Here is a 19,159-nt window from a genome sequence, read left to right on the forward strand (position 1 = left end):
AGTCTTAATGCCCCCCCATCCATCCACTCCCATGAAGAAAAGACGCCAGTCATTTTAATTGGCACCCTGGAGTTGATTGTCCCGGAGCAGCACAGGAGAGAGAGAGAGAGAGAGAGAGAGAGAGAGACAGAGGGAACTACACATGTGGTCCACCGTTTCCTAAAAAATAAATGTGCCGCCCCATCGGCTCGGGACAGGGCTGAAGGTTTTCATCTAGAAGAACAGGTTCATGCCTCTACTTTGTCAAGTCTGTTCTTCAGAATATCAAAATAATGCATTTTTAACCAACAAAATATATATACGTAAATTGTTAAAGGACAAGGATGGTCTTATGCGAATCTCAACAGAAATACATGAAAAGCCTCACTAAAATCATATCTATTATTGTAATAAATACGGTAATGTCTTGTTGGAGGGATTTTGTGAAAGAGTGAACTATCTTCATCTGGAAAGTCATAAGAAAACACAGGAGAGAGAGAATTACATAGACATATATTTATATGCATATGAATAAAAACACATGTACATATTTGTACAATATGTCGGCATTTTTTACCCAACAACGAGAAAGGCTGTTTTGCCACAAAACACAAAGAAACTTTTCTTAAATAAGTGCAAATAGTTAATGAGACAAATAATTGTAAAGCATTATATTTTCCATTCATTTTTTTCAAGATCACATAATACAACATGAAAATACTGTGCAAAGAATCATCAAATATGTACATACTGTTTAAGTGTTTTTTGTTTATTTGTTAGGAGCTGGTGCCACGATTTCTTTTCCTATTAGCTTCTGACACGCACAAAAAGTTACTGCAAAAACAGCTTATGGCTTTCTTACACGTAATGTTCGACCACCGACGCTTTTAACAATGCAAGGAAACGTGGACGTGAGAGTAAAAAATATGCCACCAGTAAACTGACGTTATAATGAAATGCTTTACAATCATGTCTGTGGCAACGTCATCCCAAAACAAATGATTTAAGTTGGCTATCTTCAGCACTAACTTCTTTTTCCTCAGGTTGGTTTGTTTCACAATAAAATGAATAACAGTGTTGCTTTTCCCAAACTCTATTGTCACGGAGGCTGAGATGCGCCATCAGTCTTCTTAAAAGACGTGTAGGAGGTGCAAAGGTATATTTGACTCTGTATCTGCAAATTTCAGTAAGCCATTTGGGTGTAAAAAGCTGTTCAAACTGTTTAACAGCGGCACTGAATTGTTAAAGAAAATAACAGTGTTCACCACCGTGATGACCAGATTGTTGCAGTGAAAACTAAAACCATTTTCAAGAATGTTTCTTCCCCCGGAAGTCTTAATCAACGGCGTTCAGAAACAATGACGGAGTAACTTTGATCATGTTAAAAACTAGCAGAGTATTGATGCAGTATTAGAAAAACTACAATGTTTATGTTGCTGTAAGATCGGTGTACATGTGCATCTGTTGTTTCGCGCAACTGACAAGACTCGTATTGTCGTATTGACCATTTTTGATTTTGCGGCACATTATTTCACTCATTTTATTTGGTGATGCTGTTGTCACACGTCTACACCTCTGAGTGCAGAATATTACAACGATGAGCAATTTTTCATTGAATCAATGTAGCATCACCTAAACAAACTTTTAAAATGTCTTTCCCCCCGTCCAAATTCACATACACTAGCAGTGCTAAATAGTTTCCGAAATTACAATAACTACATCCCAAATAGTTTTTTAGTGTAAAGAGAGTTTGTTTGCAGAATGAAGAATACACTACTTATATTCTTTTACATAACAAAACAGTATGTACTTTAAGGGCGTAGCGCAAGTATGCGAATTGGGACGCAACATTTGACTTGCAACCAGCAAAAACTGTCAAAAAAACTAGTTGATATGTATTGGTAGCATGCACTTGTGAGGCAGAAGAGAAAGAACATAAAGTGCATCGGGTTCAAGGTACAGAAAGACGGCAGATTGAGTCGTACAGTAATACTACAGTCATTTACGTCTACAGTCGTAAATATCAGCACCAAACGCAACCCAACAACTTTACCAAGGATGATTCTGGTCATCCTTAACTCAAACCGACAGGAGAACGCAAAACAAATAGACAAAATCGCATCCTATCTGCATGAAAAGCGCATCCTATCTGCATGAAAAGCATTTCAAGTCCCAGGCAACACAAAAATTGATCAAATGTGTTGTTTGAACGCACTTTAAAACGGTCTAGATAAAAGCGTCTGATGAATGCATAAATGTAAATGTTTTGAAAGAAACCGTATGGCCGCACAGAATGGTGAGCATACTGTATGCTACGAGCCGGTGTTACTGATTCAATGCATGTTCAGTCATTCATTTAGCATAGAAATTTTTAAAACTGGTGCTGAATGACTCAAAGCAACTGGAAGTCCTCTGTCTCTGAAGTCAAAGTAATGAGCCCTTTGCGTCAATTAAATTTGGAAGGTCAGGTTAAATGGTGACAAACATGTTTCGGAGCCAATGAGGGTGACGTGTGGAATGTGAGTCAAACTGAACTTGCTATAAAGAGACTATAAAGAGATTCTAAGAAATTCTAAACGGGTCTGGCCTTGACAAGAAACACATTTATAATATATATATATTCATTAAACAGATTCATTAGATTTATATTAATTTAAGGGTAGCGCGTTTACATATTAAAGCTGCCAACAGCTCTTAATGCATGAAGATTCAGTTCTCCTGAACTTTCGTTGAACTGCTTTGATGGTTTGTCTACCATCACCAACCTCCGGTGCGAATGAAAGTTTGTCAGTGCTTTCTGCACGTGTTCACTTCTCAAGGACCAGGAAAGACAATTATCTCGTTCTTACACTTTCATAAGGACACACATTAATATAGACAAAAACCTCTTCCATTTAGAGCAGCATGAACATGCATCCAAAGGTTGATCAAACAGAACATTGACATCATTTTTTCCGTCCATTTTCTGCTTTTTTAAACACCTATTCAGATAACTTAAATAATTTCATCTTTTACAGTTACATAGAATTTTCAGACGAAATAGCTTTCTGCGCCACACTTCAAAATGGAAAGAAACAGTGTTGTAGTGTGAACGAGACTTCCCGTCAAGTACACTAGATGGAATGATGCTAAATTACAAGGCTTCATCCTTTGTCTCTCATAGAGCTCCACACGGAAGATGGAGTCTAACTGGCCATTTCCACACATTTGGTTGTAGGCACTAGCGCAAGAACAGGACGAATCCAATTTCAAAAATGAAAACTTGTCAACATCTTTCAATCTCTGTTTGTTGGTGCTTTCTCAAACTAGAGCTCTATCCAACAACAACTGGCTGATCACGGCAAAGGTGAGAACCCTGAGACAGGCAGATGGCGACAGGAGGGAACACTTTTAGGAAACCGTCTTCTTACCACCTAGCTCCCCATCTTTCCTCTCTATCCTTGTGTAGGGCTCAAACGCTGACGACCCGCACCCATATCCGGAAGGCAGTTCGTGATGGGCACCGCCCAAAAGAGGCATGGTAAAGCAAAGCGAGGGAGGTGGTACCCCCAGGCGCGGCGAAGGCGGAGTGCCCCCCAACGAAGACAATGACAGTCCAAAAGTGCCACCGCCGCCCGCCATGACCCCGGGCGGTGTGGTGGTGCTACTCACCCCGGAGGAAGTAGATACGGACGGGCTTCTGAGGAGAGAGCTGTTGCCTGGGTGCGGGTGTGTCAACAACGGATTGGGAGGAGGGGCCGGGACGGACAGGAGTCGTCCTTGCTCCAGGAGGCGCAGAATGTTGCACGTAGCGAGCGACTCAGAGGTGGACGATGTCCGCTTGTCCGTGTCCTTGGTCTGGTCCTTCTTCTGTTTGGTGCGGCGGTTTTGAAACCACACTTTCACCTGTGGAACGACATTGAAAAATTGTAGGTGAAACCAAATTTACTGCTACAATCCCAAAAAATATAATAGTCATAGGTGTCCATTAATGTGCCCTAGTAAGCACCACAAAAAGTGTCAACCTTTACAATGAGAGGCCATCATCAGAAAAGCGTGCTCAGAAATTAAACGCTGCAGACCTCTGCAGTTTAAATGTTCCCTGAACTCTGCATGTCCTCGTCCTCCATGTTTTATTGATACAGCGCTACTTTAATGCATGTTCCAAGGGTTGATGGTGGGTTGAAATCAGTATCCGCTCATAAACAGAGAGAAAGTAAGGCCTATGAAAAATGTATCTGATCCTGACCGGAGTTTTACCTGTCACCTGCTGCTACGGCCAACCCTGGGGACCACGAGGAAGGCCAGCGACCGAGCCCATTTACAACTGTGCATGCACACAAATGCATCAACACATCGTAATCTCCCTAAAAAGCACATTCACACTCACTTTTAATGTTTAAAGCTTTCAAACACGGCATGATTGAGGTTCCAGTATCACTTAGGGCCATAACCATGACCATCGAGTGAAGCACTTAACACTTGTCTGATCTAAGAACACCTGTGCCACTTTTCTTGGCTTTTGGATCTGCGCACATAAACAAAAAGAGAGGAATAATCTGTCAAGGCGTCTGAAGCATTTGCCATATAATGGACATACAGAACACTAGTCAGAAAAATCATTTGAGAATGATAGTGGAGGGTCAACGTGAATTCACAGTTGATTTTTCTTTCTATACTGGGGTTCATTTATGCAGAGGCGCCGCTAGGTATTCTGGACCCCGTCTAAATTTTACTCTGGGCCTCGCAATGGCGTTCTGGGGATCCCCCTCGGTCAGTCCACGATCGTGTTTACCACCTCGTTTCCAGGTCCGATCGGCACGAAACCTGGCAAGAGGCCCCCAAAAGATTCGTCCTAACCGTCCAACCCCTTACTCCTCCCCTGTATATGTGCAAAAAACTAATTTGGAAACCACATGCAGGTGGGACTTGACTGATTAATTAGGAATTTATTGGATTGTGAAAATCAGGCATTCTGTGAAGGAGAAGTTGATTTTGGAAGACAAGTGCCCCCTTGTATTCCATCATCTTTTGGTTCAAAACCAAAGCGACCTTATGTTGTGCTTATGCCATGTCAGAATTACAGAAATCATGTGACTCTGACTTCTAAAGAGTGTTAGTGTGCTTGTCGTAATAACGGAAAGTCTGAATTTTCCAAAAGCTCCGACTCGTACCACAGCAAAGTCATGCGTAATCGTTCAAATTGACGCCAATTTACATGAGTAAGATGGCGTTCAAAAGTTTGGATTAAAAATTCATAAAATGACTTTTGTCCATTTCGACTATTGTTTAAATGTTAAATTAACATTAACATAAACACTACTGTAACTGAAACACAAATCTTCAGGAATACCAGACAAAATGACACGTGCCACGGTATGACCAGCAATGTGTGTTTTCTAAACAGGGTCTTCAACCTTCATGTGTCTGAAAAGTGTTTCAGTGCTTCTAAAAATGAATAAGAACAAAGTGTCTGAACATTATTCTCAAGGCTTAACCATGAGGTCTACATTGTTACCGTGTAATGTAAACATCCATGACAATTCCACCACACAATATTCAACCGATTTTTCTTTTATAAACACATGGAAACTTGAAAATCTTATCAAACCCAGCAAGTCTCTTGCTAACCCAACACCAGTTTATAAAGCTGATGTCTGGAACACAGATCATGGACCCGGCGTGACCATTAGTGTGAGGATATTGAGATTGAGATGAGATCCCAAACACCTATTAATCCAGATGGCCGGATGGATACATCTACATGATCTCATCTTGTATTATTTTATAGCTTTATTTCTTAAAACACATCTCATTCTCTACTGTATATGTATGCAAAAGCCACACACTTACATTTCGCTAAGTTTTGTTCTACGTTTTCTTCTACATGGTTTTTGCATCACAGAACTCTGCCCGAAAAAAGCGTTTAGTCTTTTCAGAGAATAAATTAAAATATGGGTGAAAATATTGGACTTGAGGAGAGAAAAGGCGACAGCAAATCTCCTCCATTGTACATCTACACTATTGGAATTAAATCCCTGTTAATAAGATTGAGGGTTCATAGCTGGGGCACAGATTACTAAACACAGGATCTGCGTGACCTGGATTTGCTCCCTCGCCCACGGCATCTCAATCCACTCCGCTTTCAGCATACTCCACTGAACACACTATAAATCAACACAACACTTCTCTAGACTGCAGAATATCCTCTTATATTCCAACTTATCTGATATCGGTATCTCAGCGAAAACGGCAAATGACTTGAACATCGTCCGAACAAACCACCAACTCACTAAAGACTTCTCAACAGAGAGAAAAAGTGACAGAGAGAGAGATTTCTATTGTTGTCTCAGGTTGTTTGGTTGTAATGCTGCATACACAATGTAATGTGACGTAAAAACAACAGCAATGTAACATTTGATCACGCCACACCCCTACTACAACCGGAAAAGCTACATTATTTTTAAAACAGTGTCGCTATTGTCATAATATTCAAAAATCTAGATCATTAAAACTGAACATTTCTATTGATGTACCAAATTGTATGGACTAAGGAAATGACATACATAAATCAAAATGTCAGAATATAATAGAATCTCAACCTGATTTTAAGGGAATGCGTAGCTATTTTACAAGGTGGCTAATTCGTTCGAATACATCTGTTGGGAATTGTACAAAACGTACGTTTACTAGAAAAAAGCATTACTAAACCCTACCTCCGCCCCGAACCGGAAGCCACTGGCATGAAACCAAATCGCACTTAAAATGTTCGAAAAATGTTTGAAGCACTACAGAGACCAAGAGAGGATTAAGATGTCGTCACATTTTCACTTCTTTCCCAAAAGGGGTAACGTATTTACAAAAATCGTTCTGTGGAGTAGTTTGTCTGTTTAGGGCTACTGTAGAAACAACATATCAACAACATTCTATATAAGGGGACCCGGGCTGTATGTAGATAGAAATATCTCATTCTAAGGTTAAAAAAAATAATTTGTAAGGTCTCAATACACCTCTGAACATATAATTATGGATATTATATTGCGTTTCTGTCAATAGATCCTCAAAAAACTACACACTGGACATTTTGGTACTTTTTAGCTAAAATTTTCACCAAACCTGTGAATACTGAAACAAAAAAAAATGAACCATTGATTTACATTTAAACACCTTTAGAAACTTCATCAGGGTAGTCGTCCTATGCTCTGGTGTTTCACAGCAGCTCTTTAAGCATTATGTCCTGCACTTTCTGCATAAGCACCATCTGTGCGTGGCATTGCATTAAAACATGCGACTAATGGTCTCTAAACTCTAATCTTTTACGCAGGTGAAAACCTCTATCGAGGCACGTGCTGATCTTTCTGACACTTTCGTTGACCTCATCAACAAGCCATACTGTCCTTTAACTGCCCTGTTGATCCCATACATGTGATGATAACGTGAAAAACAATGAAGGTCACCTGGCAACCACACAGTGACCTCCTCTTCTTCTTTAAAGAGCTTGTGCCTCATTAATCTCATGCATCTTTACAGGAGGATTTTTCATTTAGCCGATGCCTGAGTAGATGTCTTTACAAACTCTCTTGGCACGTATGTCGTGACATATGGCGTGAGGGGAACCCATGCGCGTGCATTCTGTAACATATAGTTACATATCTAACATTTCCAATAAAGTGTCGACCCATTATCAGATTTGTGCATTTTGTTTTATGTAAAAAACAAATCCATAAAACCTTCAAATGAACCATTAAAAGTGTAAAGTAATTTCTGCAAAGCTTTCCGTCAAATTTAAATAAAAATCTAAACTGCAAAGACTATGACTCTTCCAAATTATAAAAAAGATAAACTGGAAATGTATTTTTTTCTAAATGTCTCAAATTGTCATGAGATTTTGATAAATATTATATGAGGTGGTAAATTCGTATAAATTTGTGAATTCGTCAACTGTTTAGTCAAACACATTGTGGACCCAGTGATGATTATTTTCAGAGGCGTGGTCGGGGTGGGGCTTTATTTATGCTGTTTGCTAATAATTACGTTTTTTTATATGATTTACTTGCACAAAATTGTGAGAATTAGCCATCTTATAAAATACTTACATGTGCGTTACAAAAATAGTTTGAAAACATCGGCGGTTGCATTTATCTTTGTTGGTGATGTTATATTGTGGCTGATGTTTGTTTAATGTCGCCCAAACCAGAGGAGATGGAACCAATTTTCTCCTCCTATATAAGACACTTTCTTTAAATCATGCATAGTAGATAACAAAAATCTAAATTTAAAGTCATTTTATTTTTTACATCCACGAATGGTGCACTATCCAACCGTACTATACCATCAATATACTGGCACAGTTCAGATTATTCCTGTACGTCCATTACATGCCCAGCATCATCTCATTTAAACACGACTCTCCTCTTCTTGACTTCATCATTCTATCTGTTGTTTAGCTTCATAACCCTCTGCCCTTAGCCCTGGTTTGTCGAAACACATTCCCGCGCAGGTTCATCCAAGGGTCAACATCCCAGTTTTACCGCATGGCTGGTGGATATGGCTCTATAATCCTCCTTACGGCAAACGCGCTCTGACTATTATTAGTTCCCATCCTCCAGCTCTGGCACGCGGCTCGTGTGCATATGTGATCAGGCAATTAGGTGTACTGACTGTGCCATCCTAATGGATTCAACAAGCGCGGAACTGAAGAGCCCCTAGTGGTAACACGGTCCGGGAATATAAGGTGACTGCATACTGCCCCAAGAGTTCAAGTTTCTAGGATATTCTGGAGCCTCGAGATGGCTGTATTTAGGCCGCGTCCCAACACCCCAAACGTCGTGATTGTGAATAATTAGAAAAAAATAGCACAGTTCACCTTAACAAGCCAATGCATCATCATTTGAGCTAAATCGTAGAAGTTTTCATCGTAGAACTAAGAAAAGTAATTGATCACACTATTATTACAACCTCACATTCATCAGTTTTCTCCTTCAGACTGACTGAAGTCTCTGTATTTGTTCAACTCTTGTGTTTTAGGTTCTTTGGGTCTTTCACAGTTTCCAGTCATCATCTCATCTCACGTGTCTGATCCAGACATTACGTGACTTGTGGCTGTCTGCAGTAAAGAACAATGCTCAACAATAGCAACAGTTACTGTAGGTCACAAGCCTATCCATCTCTTGGCAGAAGTTTAGTTTCACTTATTCTTTTTTTCACATTTTAAAAGAACTCATCAATAAAATAACACAAATGGAACTATATCAAATATTTTGTGACTGAACTAAATAAAGCAAAATATAAAAACTATACTGTAAAACCATCAAATTGGTTTCACAAATCATTGGAACTATTTTACTTTTTTTGTCATTTCAAAGGAAATGTTTCCATTATTTCATCTCATCGAGATAATTTAAGCACATTCAACTTATTATTTAAGTTACACCAACAAGTTGAAATGACACTTTAATTCTACTTAAAAACCTAAATGAGCAATTTTGCATCTTTGATGCGCTTTTGCCTGGTTAGTTATGCTACTAAAATATTTGTTTTTCAAGGTCTCGCAGTGTGAAATCTATTCTGAGCTTATTTATTTATCTATTCAGTCAAAGTCACTTATTTCAAAACGTCTAAAAAGAAAGTTTTACTTTTGTAAAGAAAGTAATTGGAATGTTGGCACACTAATGGTTTTATTAATTCCAAGCATGTGTCTTCAGACCAAAGGATTCATGAAAGATTAAGAGGGACATTTTAGTCAAGTGAATATAAGTCTAACACAACATTATAAACAAGTGTTCAACAGCCGGTAGCCGCTATACAGTTACAAACATAAACTTTAGAATGGCACAATGTGTTAAATATGCCAGCGGTGTCGGGACCACACACACACTTAATATGTCCATGCAAACTATTCACACATGCTCGAATTAGGTTTACTGAATAAATGTAATCTATACCTGACTTGGGTTTTTATGATGAATCAAATACGTAATTCTCCACTATGCTCTTACAAGCTTAAACCTATAAATCAAAGTTAACACGTGTCTGCATTCATTACTCACAAAAAAAGAAACCAAGTTGCCAAATACTGCTCATTGTCCATAAATGCGATTAAAGCTCATTGAAAGGCAAAGGCCTTTATTGGCAAGCAATAAAAAACGGTATATTTCCCTAAACATATCCGAAGCGGTCTATAACACGCTGCGTAAAGACTTTTTACACCCCGATAAAACACAATCTGGCTCGGCTGCCTTTCATCAATGGCTCTTTGTTTAAGTGAACCCTGCTTTCTGCTTCATTGCGTGAAGGTCAGTGTGATGGAAAAGACTCGTTGTGTTTGATGATGAAAAACCTCTTACGTTCATCAACATATAAACCCTGTTTATTTCCCTGCACTTCTGTAGAGCGCATGCATGCTTGCTGTATGTGAAAGATCAATTCAGTGACCGAAAAGAGGTGAAAAGTGTAGCATATCTCTGAATAAAGGCCACGGAGTGAAGATTGATAACTCGACAACACATCTCGGGTTGGTACGGCATAAACCGTATGTGCTCGATGACGTCAGGTGAGGTTTGGGTACCCTGCTCCGTTACGCTGGAGCGGGGAGCCACCTGCTGGGGATGAGACCTGAGGGGGCAACCCATATGGACACAAATAGGGAAGGTTTTGTTCATTTACGATTGACTAACGTGAGCCCTCGCTTTTATAGAGCTTCTTTAGAGTAAAGGGAACTGTTTAATCACCTTTACATTTATCAGGGTCATTGGAATCATTTACATTCACGTGCATTTAATGTTCCCTCAATCGGATTTAAAAGTGCAATAAAAGTCCCTAAAAGAAGCGTGGTGCTCATGGTACAGTGATGGTGTCAGACTTTATTGAATTATTTCCCTAAGTTATTCATATGGCACATTTACATGCATGGTCTTCCAAATTACTTCGAATACTGTGATGCTTACTAATACAATGCAGACGCAAAATAAATAAATGGATGGATGATAACGTTGATATTTCACGAGTTATTAAAAATGTTAGTAAATGCAGGATTGTTTTTTCTTTACTGGGGATTCTGTAGATTGGGGTTTACAGTGGTAAAAAAGTAAATTGGGTTTAAATGATGTTCTACATTTGAACAATCTTTAGTCGATTAATGATCTGTAAAATAAAACATTTAACAATGATCTGCGACTGCGTAGACTTAAGGCTTACCATCATCTTTTAAGTTTGAGATCAGGCAATGCCTTTTCACAGATTTCACAGTTCTTTCTCGCAATAGCCTTTCTCTATCAACACAAATCATTAAACGTTAGTTCTACTCATGTAAGACATCGCCAAATATTTTAACCATGAAGAAAAACTACACCCAGAGTTTATATTGTACAAATATAATGAGTTTCAATTTCTGCACATTGTCTTCCAAAACAACAACTTCCTACATTTTGATCCCTCGAAAAAAATACAAAACTCTCTCCATATTAGATTATTATTATTATCGCAGGAGAAAACAACACGAGGACATTCTTATATATTTTCGTATCACTATTATCTAACGACATTATTTACATGACGACATTTTATGATTTTTGTTGAGCTTTATTCATTGCAAAAACGGCATATGAAATTGAGTTAGAAAAAATACATTTGATTAAGAGTTATTTTTAATATATAGCTACTTTTTATAATGTGTATACAGATGCCTATTTCATTAGTATTGATCAATATGGCACATTTATAGCAACTCAAACATAACTCAAAATGACACAAAAAAAAGGCAAGACGTGAAAAATATTGGCTTTGTATGATCCATATGATCCAAACGACCTTAACACTTCATTACTGTGCAGGAGATGCAGGAGAGTGCATTCTATAGTTGCAGACAAATTATAAATTGTGTATATAGAGAGAAAATTGTGTACACAAATGGCTGGAATAAAGTAAAATCATTATTTAGTTCTCCAACTCGGGGCTTCGTTGTGCATTTTTATATTTTGTCAAAGTGGACAGTTGTGCGCCGGGTATATTCTACGAGCCTCAATGAATATGAATGAGCATTAGCAATCCGAATAATACATGTAAATTTTAAAAGCAATTTCATCAAGATGAAAATGGAAACGGACTTTGTGCTATTGAACACGATTGATTGAATGCCTGATTTTTTTGAAGTTCTTTTCAAAAAGAAAATACAATTAAGGAAACGAATCATATGTGTTTTGTGATTAATATTACGTTCTGGTTTGTTACCTTCTGTTTTAAGGCATTGATAAACCATGCACTTACGCAAAAAATACGGAAAACGTTGGACTTGGGTGAAAAGTGAGTTTGACTCGAAGGATTTCGTCTATTTATTATTTAGGTTAATTACGTTTGATTTTTGTATTTGTTTAAATTATATTTCAAAACTCTGCTAAAGGGTTGACAGATAACTTGTTAGTGTTTAATGCCACACGCAACATAACCAGAGGTAAAAAGTCGTTTCGAAACGTGGTTGCCAGGTATAGACCACTTCGGATGACGTAAACAACGCTGTTCAACGCTGCCTAGAAGAACTCGCAGTGACACTATAAACAAATAAAACAAAATATAACCAAAATAACATTTTGTCAGCCTATCAAATATATTTGAACAAACGAATATATATAAATACTTAATTATTTATGTACAATTTAAGTGTCTCTGGTCTTTACATACTGCTAAGTGGTCTATACCACGGAGTCGCCTTTTAAAAATGCAAGATCCTTAAAACGGATAGGAAGTGTGTGGAGACGTGTTTTTGCACAACGCATACAAAAATCCTGTAAACCTGGCGCGTAAAGTCGCGTTTAGAAACTTCTATCTTCAATGAAGCCTTTCGCGTCATTTGTGAATTCATTACACTGTACATTGAAAAAATATACACGCATTTACAATAGGCCCATATCATTTTGCTCTACTGCTGATGAGGGCTATACTTCATTAAACCGATAGTTGGGTGGTTTTTAAGATGCATTGGAAACCTTTGTCAGTAACAGATAAAAAAAGAAGGTTATAAATTAAAAAGAAAAACGTCAATAATAACGGTACGAATATTACCGGAATTTGAATATTATCTCAATAAAAAAGTCAAAACAAAGAGTTTTCTGTGCGGAAAAGAACTGGAACATTCCCCCTAGATTCCCCTAAAAATGTCCAGCCGACGATTTATAAAAGTAAACAATAATATGAACATTAATAATAATAATTAAACAGCAAACGAGAGGAAAATTAAATAATGAAACATAAAAAATGGTACAATACTTATGGTTTTATCAACAATGCTTTTCCGTGTTTTCTTGTTTACTTAACAGATCTCGTTTACTCAATATTAGGCTACAAAACGTATTTTTGCTGGATCAAAGTATTAACATTGTTTAGCTTTATTTTAAAATGGTAAGTTTAATTTAATTAACTAATGAATTGCATGAATTCAATGAGATCAGTTTATCTGTTCAGGTGATGATTCACAATGAAATAAATAAGGTATCTGTTTTCAAACCCACCACGAAATGAAATTGCTTTAAAATTACAAAATAATTTTTTTATTTATTGAACTAAATTTTGAGTTTTGAGAAACGGTTGTTTATTATTATGCCTGTCCACCCTTATATTGTGCATCAGACTGAAAGGTAATTTATAAGATAAATATGGGCTCACATTCTTCCCTCTGTATGATATTCTGTATTTCAGAGACATTTCCACATGAACCCTGCATCTGAATGATAAGTAAACTTGTAAACAAATTTGAAGAAGTAAACAACTGACCGTCCATAAATGACATGTTCCTGGTGTCCGGGTCATTATTTCTTCACGTCATAATAAAAGAAAGCCCCGCCCACTAACGCCCACTGTGTGAATACTAATTATGAGTATTGTGTCCATAACAATGCAGGCTGACATGCAGCATTTGCAGACAAAAGCTGGCTAACTCTCACGCATGATTTGACATCTATACATTCGTTATATTTTTGCCACTTTGCAACACCGACTTAATCTGTTGCTATTCCTTCGGCCAAAAACACATATTATCATAGCTTTTTATTATCAAATGGACAAATCTCGAAGTAAATAAGGACATCGCTGGGATATTAAACAGAAATATTTATCTTACATTGACTTCTTTAATGTTTCTAGCATTTCAAATGACGTTTGGTCAAGTAAAATCTTGTTTATTGGGTAGTTTTCATGATTTACTATCCGTAGCACGTAAAATATTTACATAATCCACAATAAGACTTCGCGTTTGTGTGAAGCAAAAAAAAGACCATTTGAAAAACGCAAATTTTACAGACTCATCTGTATATTATTTACATGTATGCATTTGGCAGATGCGTTTATCCAAAGTGACTTACACAGCATCATCCTATACATTTGTTTCTAAGTATGTGCAATCCCCTAGGATCGAACCCATGACCTTGGCGTTGTTAACGCATGCTCTTACCACAATCCCCCTATACGACAATTCTACAGAGACAAATGTAAGAAAATGTTTGATAAATCGATAACACACATATGATCTGATGTCTGTAAGAAATGAAAAGTGAACCATGCTAAATAATCAGATAACAACAACAAAGCGTATTATTGGTATCTAACAAACACATTACTAGAGGCTCCCTAAAGGGAGGCTATTCTGTAACTGTTTTACATTCACTGAAAGTTAAAGGCTTTTTAGAGGTTTGACAGACTATATAGAAATTCTTCTTTTAAGAAGCTTTGCCTGAAAAGTTCTTTGGGGGACCAAAATTGGTTCTTCGACCGCATAAAGCATCTTTATTTATAAGAGAGTATTGTTGACTAACATGCACATATATCGAAATCATTTCTTAATTGTTCAAATAAAAATGAAGTGACCGGAAGGATACCTGAGTTTCTGAGAGGTTCAGCTGTCGCGCGAGCTCAGTGCGCTCGCGCCCCACCACATACTGACAGCGCTGGAACTCGAGCTCGAGACGGTACAGCTGCTCCGCAGTGAACGAGGTGCGCGTGCGCTTCGGCCGGTCCAGGTCCAGACCTTTGGGCAAAACAATCTCCCGAATAGTGCCCTTGGCGTCTGTGTAGGACACACACAAAAACAAAAAGGTAACTTTTCTGCTCTCTCTTTCAGCATGAACCTAGGTGGGGCAAGAAACCCCTTCATTGGTTTTTAATATCTTAATAAATTGTCCTTTTTCATTTTTTTCGATGCATACTTTGACTGCATGTTTATAAGATTTTTTTGACAGTTTAACAACGAGTCTAATAGAAATACTTGATCAGTCTACTGCAATAACAATCCCCTGGGTGCAACAAAGCACAGACTGCTGTATATTCATTTTTCAAAGCCAAAACTTAGAGCAATGTAAAATGGGTGACGTAAGCTACATTGTGTTCAATTGCTCAATACAATGCTAAAATATTTTGATTGGCGCATTGGATAAAATCATTAATCATCTTCATGTTTATCAGACCAAAGACATTGGACAATAAATTATATGTGTCGACAATAACAGTAGAGTATTCAATCGACATGATTCGACATTTGTCATGTCTGAAAAATATTTGCATAAATCTTATTTTATATTTGCTCAGACCAAATGATCAAGTGAACCCGCCAGATGTCTTGGAGATTTAACTTGATATCGGAAAAATATAAATATACATATATAATACAAACATATAAATACTTTGCTCGTTTAAATTCAATACCATGTTATAATGTTGCTGTTTAACTGTTTGTGCTATATGTTCAGCAGACTTGCAGTAAGACGTATTTTTAGGCTATTTAAAGAGGTGCTGTGAAATGAGAATTCCCTTTCTTTAAATTCACAAAAATCAAGGTCTAAACTCACATAAAATACCAATTATTTGTTAATCGTTGATTTGAAAAAGCTGAATTTCAGCCGAGCAATGCACACCCCATCCATGTTGAACACGCTCACCAGAGCCTGAACATCCGATTTTTTCTTTGGTTATCAAGGTCCACAAAACATTATTCAGTAGCATTAAAATGTAAAGTCAAAATGACGTAAAAATAAATAGACTCTGTACATGACATACTTGTTAAATTCAAAACTCCCAATACACCTAAATCGATAGTTTTTTACTTTTCACAGCTGACTGTTATTAAACGATATCAAGCCTGAGTTGTCTCCGTTTGTCGAAATGACGTAATGCAGTATTCATATTTTTGATGACGTTGGTCATAGCTCCGCCTATATAGGGGTCTGCCTGACAACCCGATTCGGTAATATATCGGTTGGGTTACGTGTAATACTACATTGCCTTTACTGGTATTTATCGATATGAAGCACTAGTGTGTGGCGGTATCTTTATGAATCGATTTCCCCCGTTTTAAATCGACGGTATAGCCCATCGGCAAATAACACAGACTCCCTGACCCTTCACTGACCCCGGCTGCTCACGAGGGATCCGACGCATTCAATCGACAGCTTTATAAACAAATAGTGACACCGGGGATTGTGGGCTTAGCCGATCCACACAGAAACCTCTGGTAGTCCACATTACTGCCTCCACCATAGACATAACATTTAGCTAATACACACATTTTGTGTATTACAAATTGGTAGGCATATCATCTTGTACATATGCCGATAAGGCTCTGTCAAATATGCTACACACTTTAAGTAGGCCCACATATAATCAGGATAAAGGCAAATGCGTTTTCCAAAGTTATCTCGAAGATGTATAAGATCGAGTTCGCTCCTCTTTTACAATTAGTTTCGGCCTTCTGCAGTTTTGGTCATACTTTAATGTCAGTTCTTTTGGTAGGGTCCATGTTTGTTTACTTATTTAAATAACTGAACATTTATAAAATGTATTAGTTATATGTGTGTATATGGGAAGAGTTTGGTTCCAAAATGAGATAACTCAATCGTGTTTTAATTGTTATCGTGTTTTTTTGTGTTAGTTTGCTGTATTTTTTAAGGTTATTGTGGCTTAAATCAAAACAAACCAACTGCAGTTTGTTTGATATTAATTGGAATGCAAAATTAAAACAAAATGACTTTTGAATTTAGAAGTTTCATTTTGGAACCAAACACGTCATATGTAAACCATGTTAATGACAGCAAGTAAAATACATAGAGAGCATAGCCTTTTCTTACAATATTGCTCTCAAAATCTATTTTGTCTTTCTTTAAGAACACAACAGAAAAACAAAATAAACGCTACCTTAATCATTTGGGTATAAAAAAAGGTTAAAATTTACTAATTTTCATTTGATGGTTTTCAGGTGCAAGTCATTAAACATTATCTAAAATACAGAATTCATATTTGCATTATATGTATTTATTAATATTAACTTCCTATTATTTGGATTTGCATTATGTATTATTTTTTAATTATTTACATTAACATCCTATTATTTGGATTTGATCATGCATTATTTTTTATTTATTTAAATTAACTTCCTATTATTTGGATTTGCATTATTTTTTATGTATTAACATTAACTTACATGTATTTGTTTATTTATTTAGTAAATCGTTTTTTAGCTATTGCAAATTTCATTAAAGAAAAAGTAAAACCATCTTTATTCTGTAAAAACACTTTCTGTACGATAAAAACGTTTACAGCACAGATCTTATTACAAATATTTAGATGTATTGAATTTCAAATAACGTAAGCTTTTTTTAAGAGAAACGTAGATTTCATTTTTGTAGCCCTGATGTTTCCTGACACCTAATAACACACACACACACACACATATATACTGTAGGCGAAATATTCCAGCAAACTGAGCTAAACACTCTGATGGCTTTAAGCCAGTAGTTTGTATGATATTATATGCATAATCCCTTTAAGATATTTAAAAAAACCAAGCGCATTTAAATGTATGGTTTACGCGGACTTTTTTAAATAATTTACTCTTTTATTTACTTCTTTATGATCTTGGAAATTTGTTTTCAAATAATGCACAGAATTGTGCGTTTTTCGTATATTATCAGCATCTTTTCAAGAAAGTGTTGTGGCCTTACATGATTATTTTGTCATCAGTTTCTTTGTGAATGTTTCTATAAAACATTTGGATCAGCTAATAATGTTTATAAAGCCTTTTTAATTATAATCATGCATCAGTATAAATGCATCCATTTCTTTCCCCCTAAACACATCGACCATTTCAAACGAGAAACAGCCGCGTTAATAAAACAGCAGTAAATATTTGATTGGAGTAAAACATTATCCTCACACACCTCTGACCAGAATCCTTCGACAGTAGTCCGGATCGACTCCTAAAAGTTTATCGTGTCCATCCTCGCTGGATGAAGTCGGTGTGGACGCCGATGTGCCCGGTGTGTCGCCAGAATTCTGAACAGGTGATCGGTTATCGGTCCGGCTTTTAGAGTCTCTGCCTCGATCACGGCACAACGAATCGGATCCGCAATGGTTTCGGTCCTCGGCGATTCCATCGCCCATACTCGTGGTTTGATCAAACATCTGATCCTATTCAACTTTTATATCTGCACACTAAGTTTTCGTGCGCGTATTTTACCTTTACGAACGTAAATTCGGTCTCCTTTAAAAATCGGGGATCTCTCTCAAAAACAGGATAAAATTATAATCCAGCCACAGAGTCCAACGACCGAACCGAGTTGATGCCCAAGTGTTTGAGCATGATCCGGGATCCGACATCCATCCAAGTGCAGAGAGATCTATAGGCAGGCAAGGTTCAGGTTGAGGGGGCCCTATGGGCGAATGGATGGACCCTCCTCATCTATAGGATTGTCCTCAAGCCAAAATGCATTCTGCATATATGCACCAGGCTTCAGGATCTATGACCGAGGCACTGGGAGGCGCTTCACTGCTTAACCACGTATAAATAATTCCACAACAAACAGCGAGCATCGAGCACAGGCAGCTTTCCCTTTTATCGCATCACTTCTCTAGTCACTTTACTCTGTTTTTCGTTGCAGAGCTGAAGCTTAATGTTTACAGTCACCAAAAATACTGACGGTTCCAATATTTCTGCAGGGGGGGGGCTGTTATTCAAAGTATATTGAACGATTAATACGTTTACCGTTTTCATAGCAAACGAATAAGCCGTTTAGTGTCTGCATCAGCTGTCAAGCGAGTCTATTGTGCCGAAGCGACTATATACGTTTTGTTTTTAAATTGTCCGTCCGTGCATTGGCGTCACTTCCGGATGGTAAATTCTTCGTTGATTGGTCAACGGAGACGGAGCACGAGGGAGTTTAAACGC

The 19,159-nt window shown here is 37.4% G+C and overlaps 1 protein-coding gene across 1 annotated transcript; it reads right to left on the reverse strand.

Annotated features, from left to right (window-relative positions):
* Positions 1-475: 475 nt before the first annotated feature.
* Positions 476-19,123, reverse strand: vax2 (ventral anterior homeobox 2). Its single transcript, XM_079463342.1, has 3 exons — positions 18,153-19,123; positions 14,823-15,010; positions 476-3,864 (listed from the first exon to the last, which is right to left on the reverse strand). The coding sequence occupies exons 1-3, from the start codon at positions 18,394-18,396 to the stop codon at positions 3,370-3,372; spliced, it is 927 nt and encodes a 308-aa protein (XP_079319468.1). The 5' UTR covers positions 18,397-19,123; the 3' UTR covers positions 476-3,369.
* Between the last annotated feature and the right edge of the window lie 36 nt (positions 19,124-19,159).

Source organism: Barbatula barbatula, assembly GCF_947034865.1.
Source record: "Barbatula barbatula genome assembly, chromosome: 1".
NCBI lineage: Eukaryota > Metazoa > Chordata > Actinopteri > Cypriniformes > Nemacheilidae > Barbatula > Barbatula barbatula.

Bases quoted from the DNA above. Each gene is read 5' to 3' on its own strand.
- vax2 (XM_079463342.1), bottom strand. From the start codon at position 18,396: ATGTTTGATCAAACCACGAGTATGGGCGATGGAATCGCCGAGGACCGA. The intron at 15,011-18,152 runs GTGTGTGAGGAT...TGTCCTACACAG, and splicing joins TCGAAGGATTCTGGTCAGAG to ACGCCAAGGGCACTATTCGG. The intron at 3,865-14,822 runs GTATCCTTCCGG...GTCGTTCCACAG, and splicing joins TGAACCTCTCAGAAACTCAG to GTGAAAGTGTGGTTTCAAAA.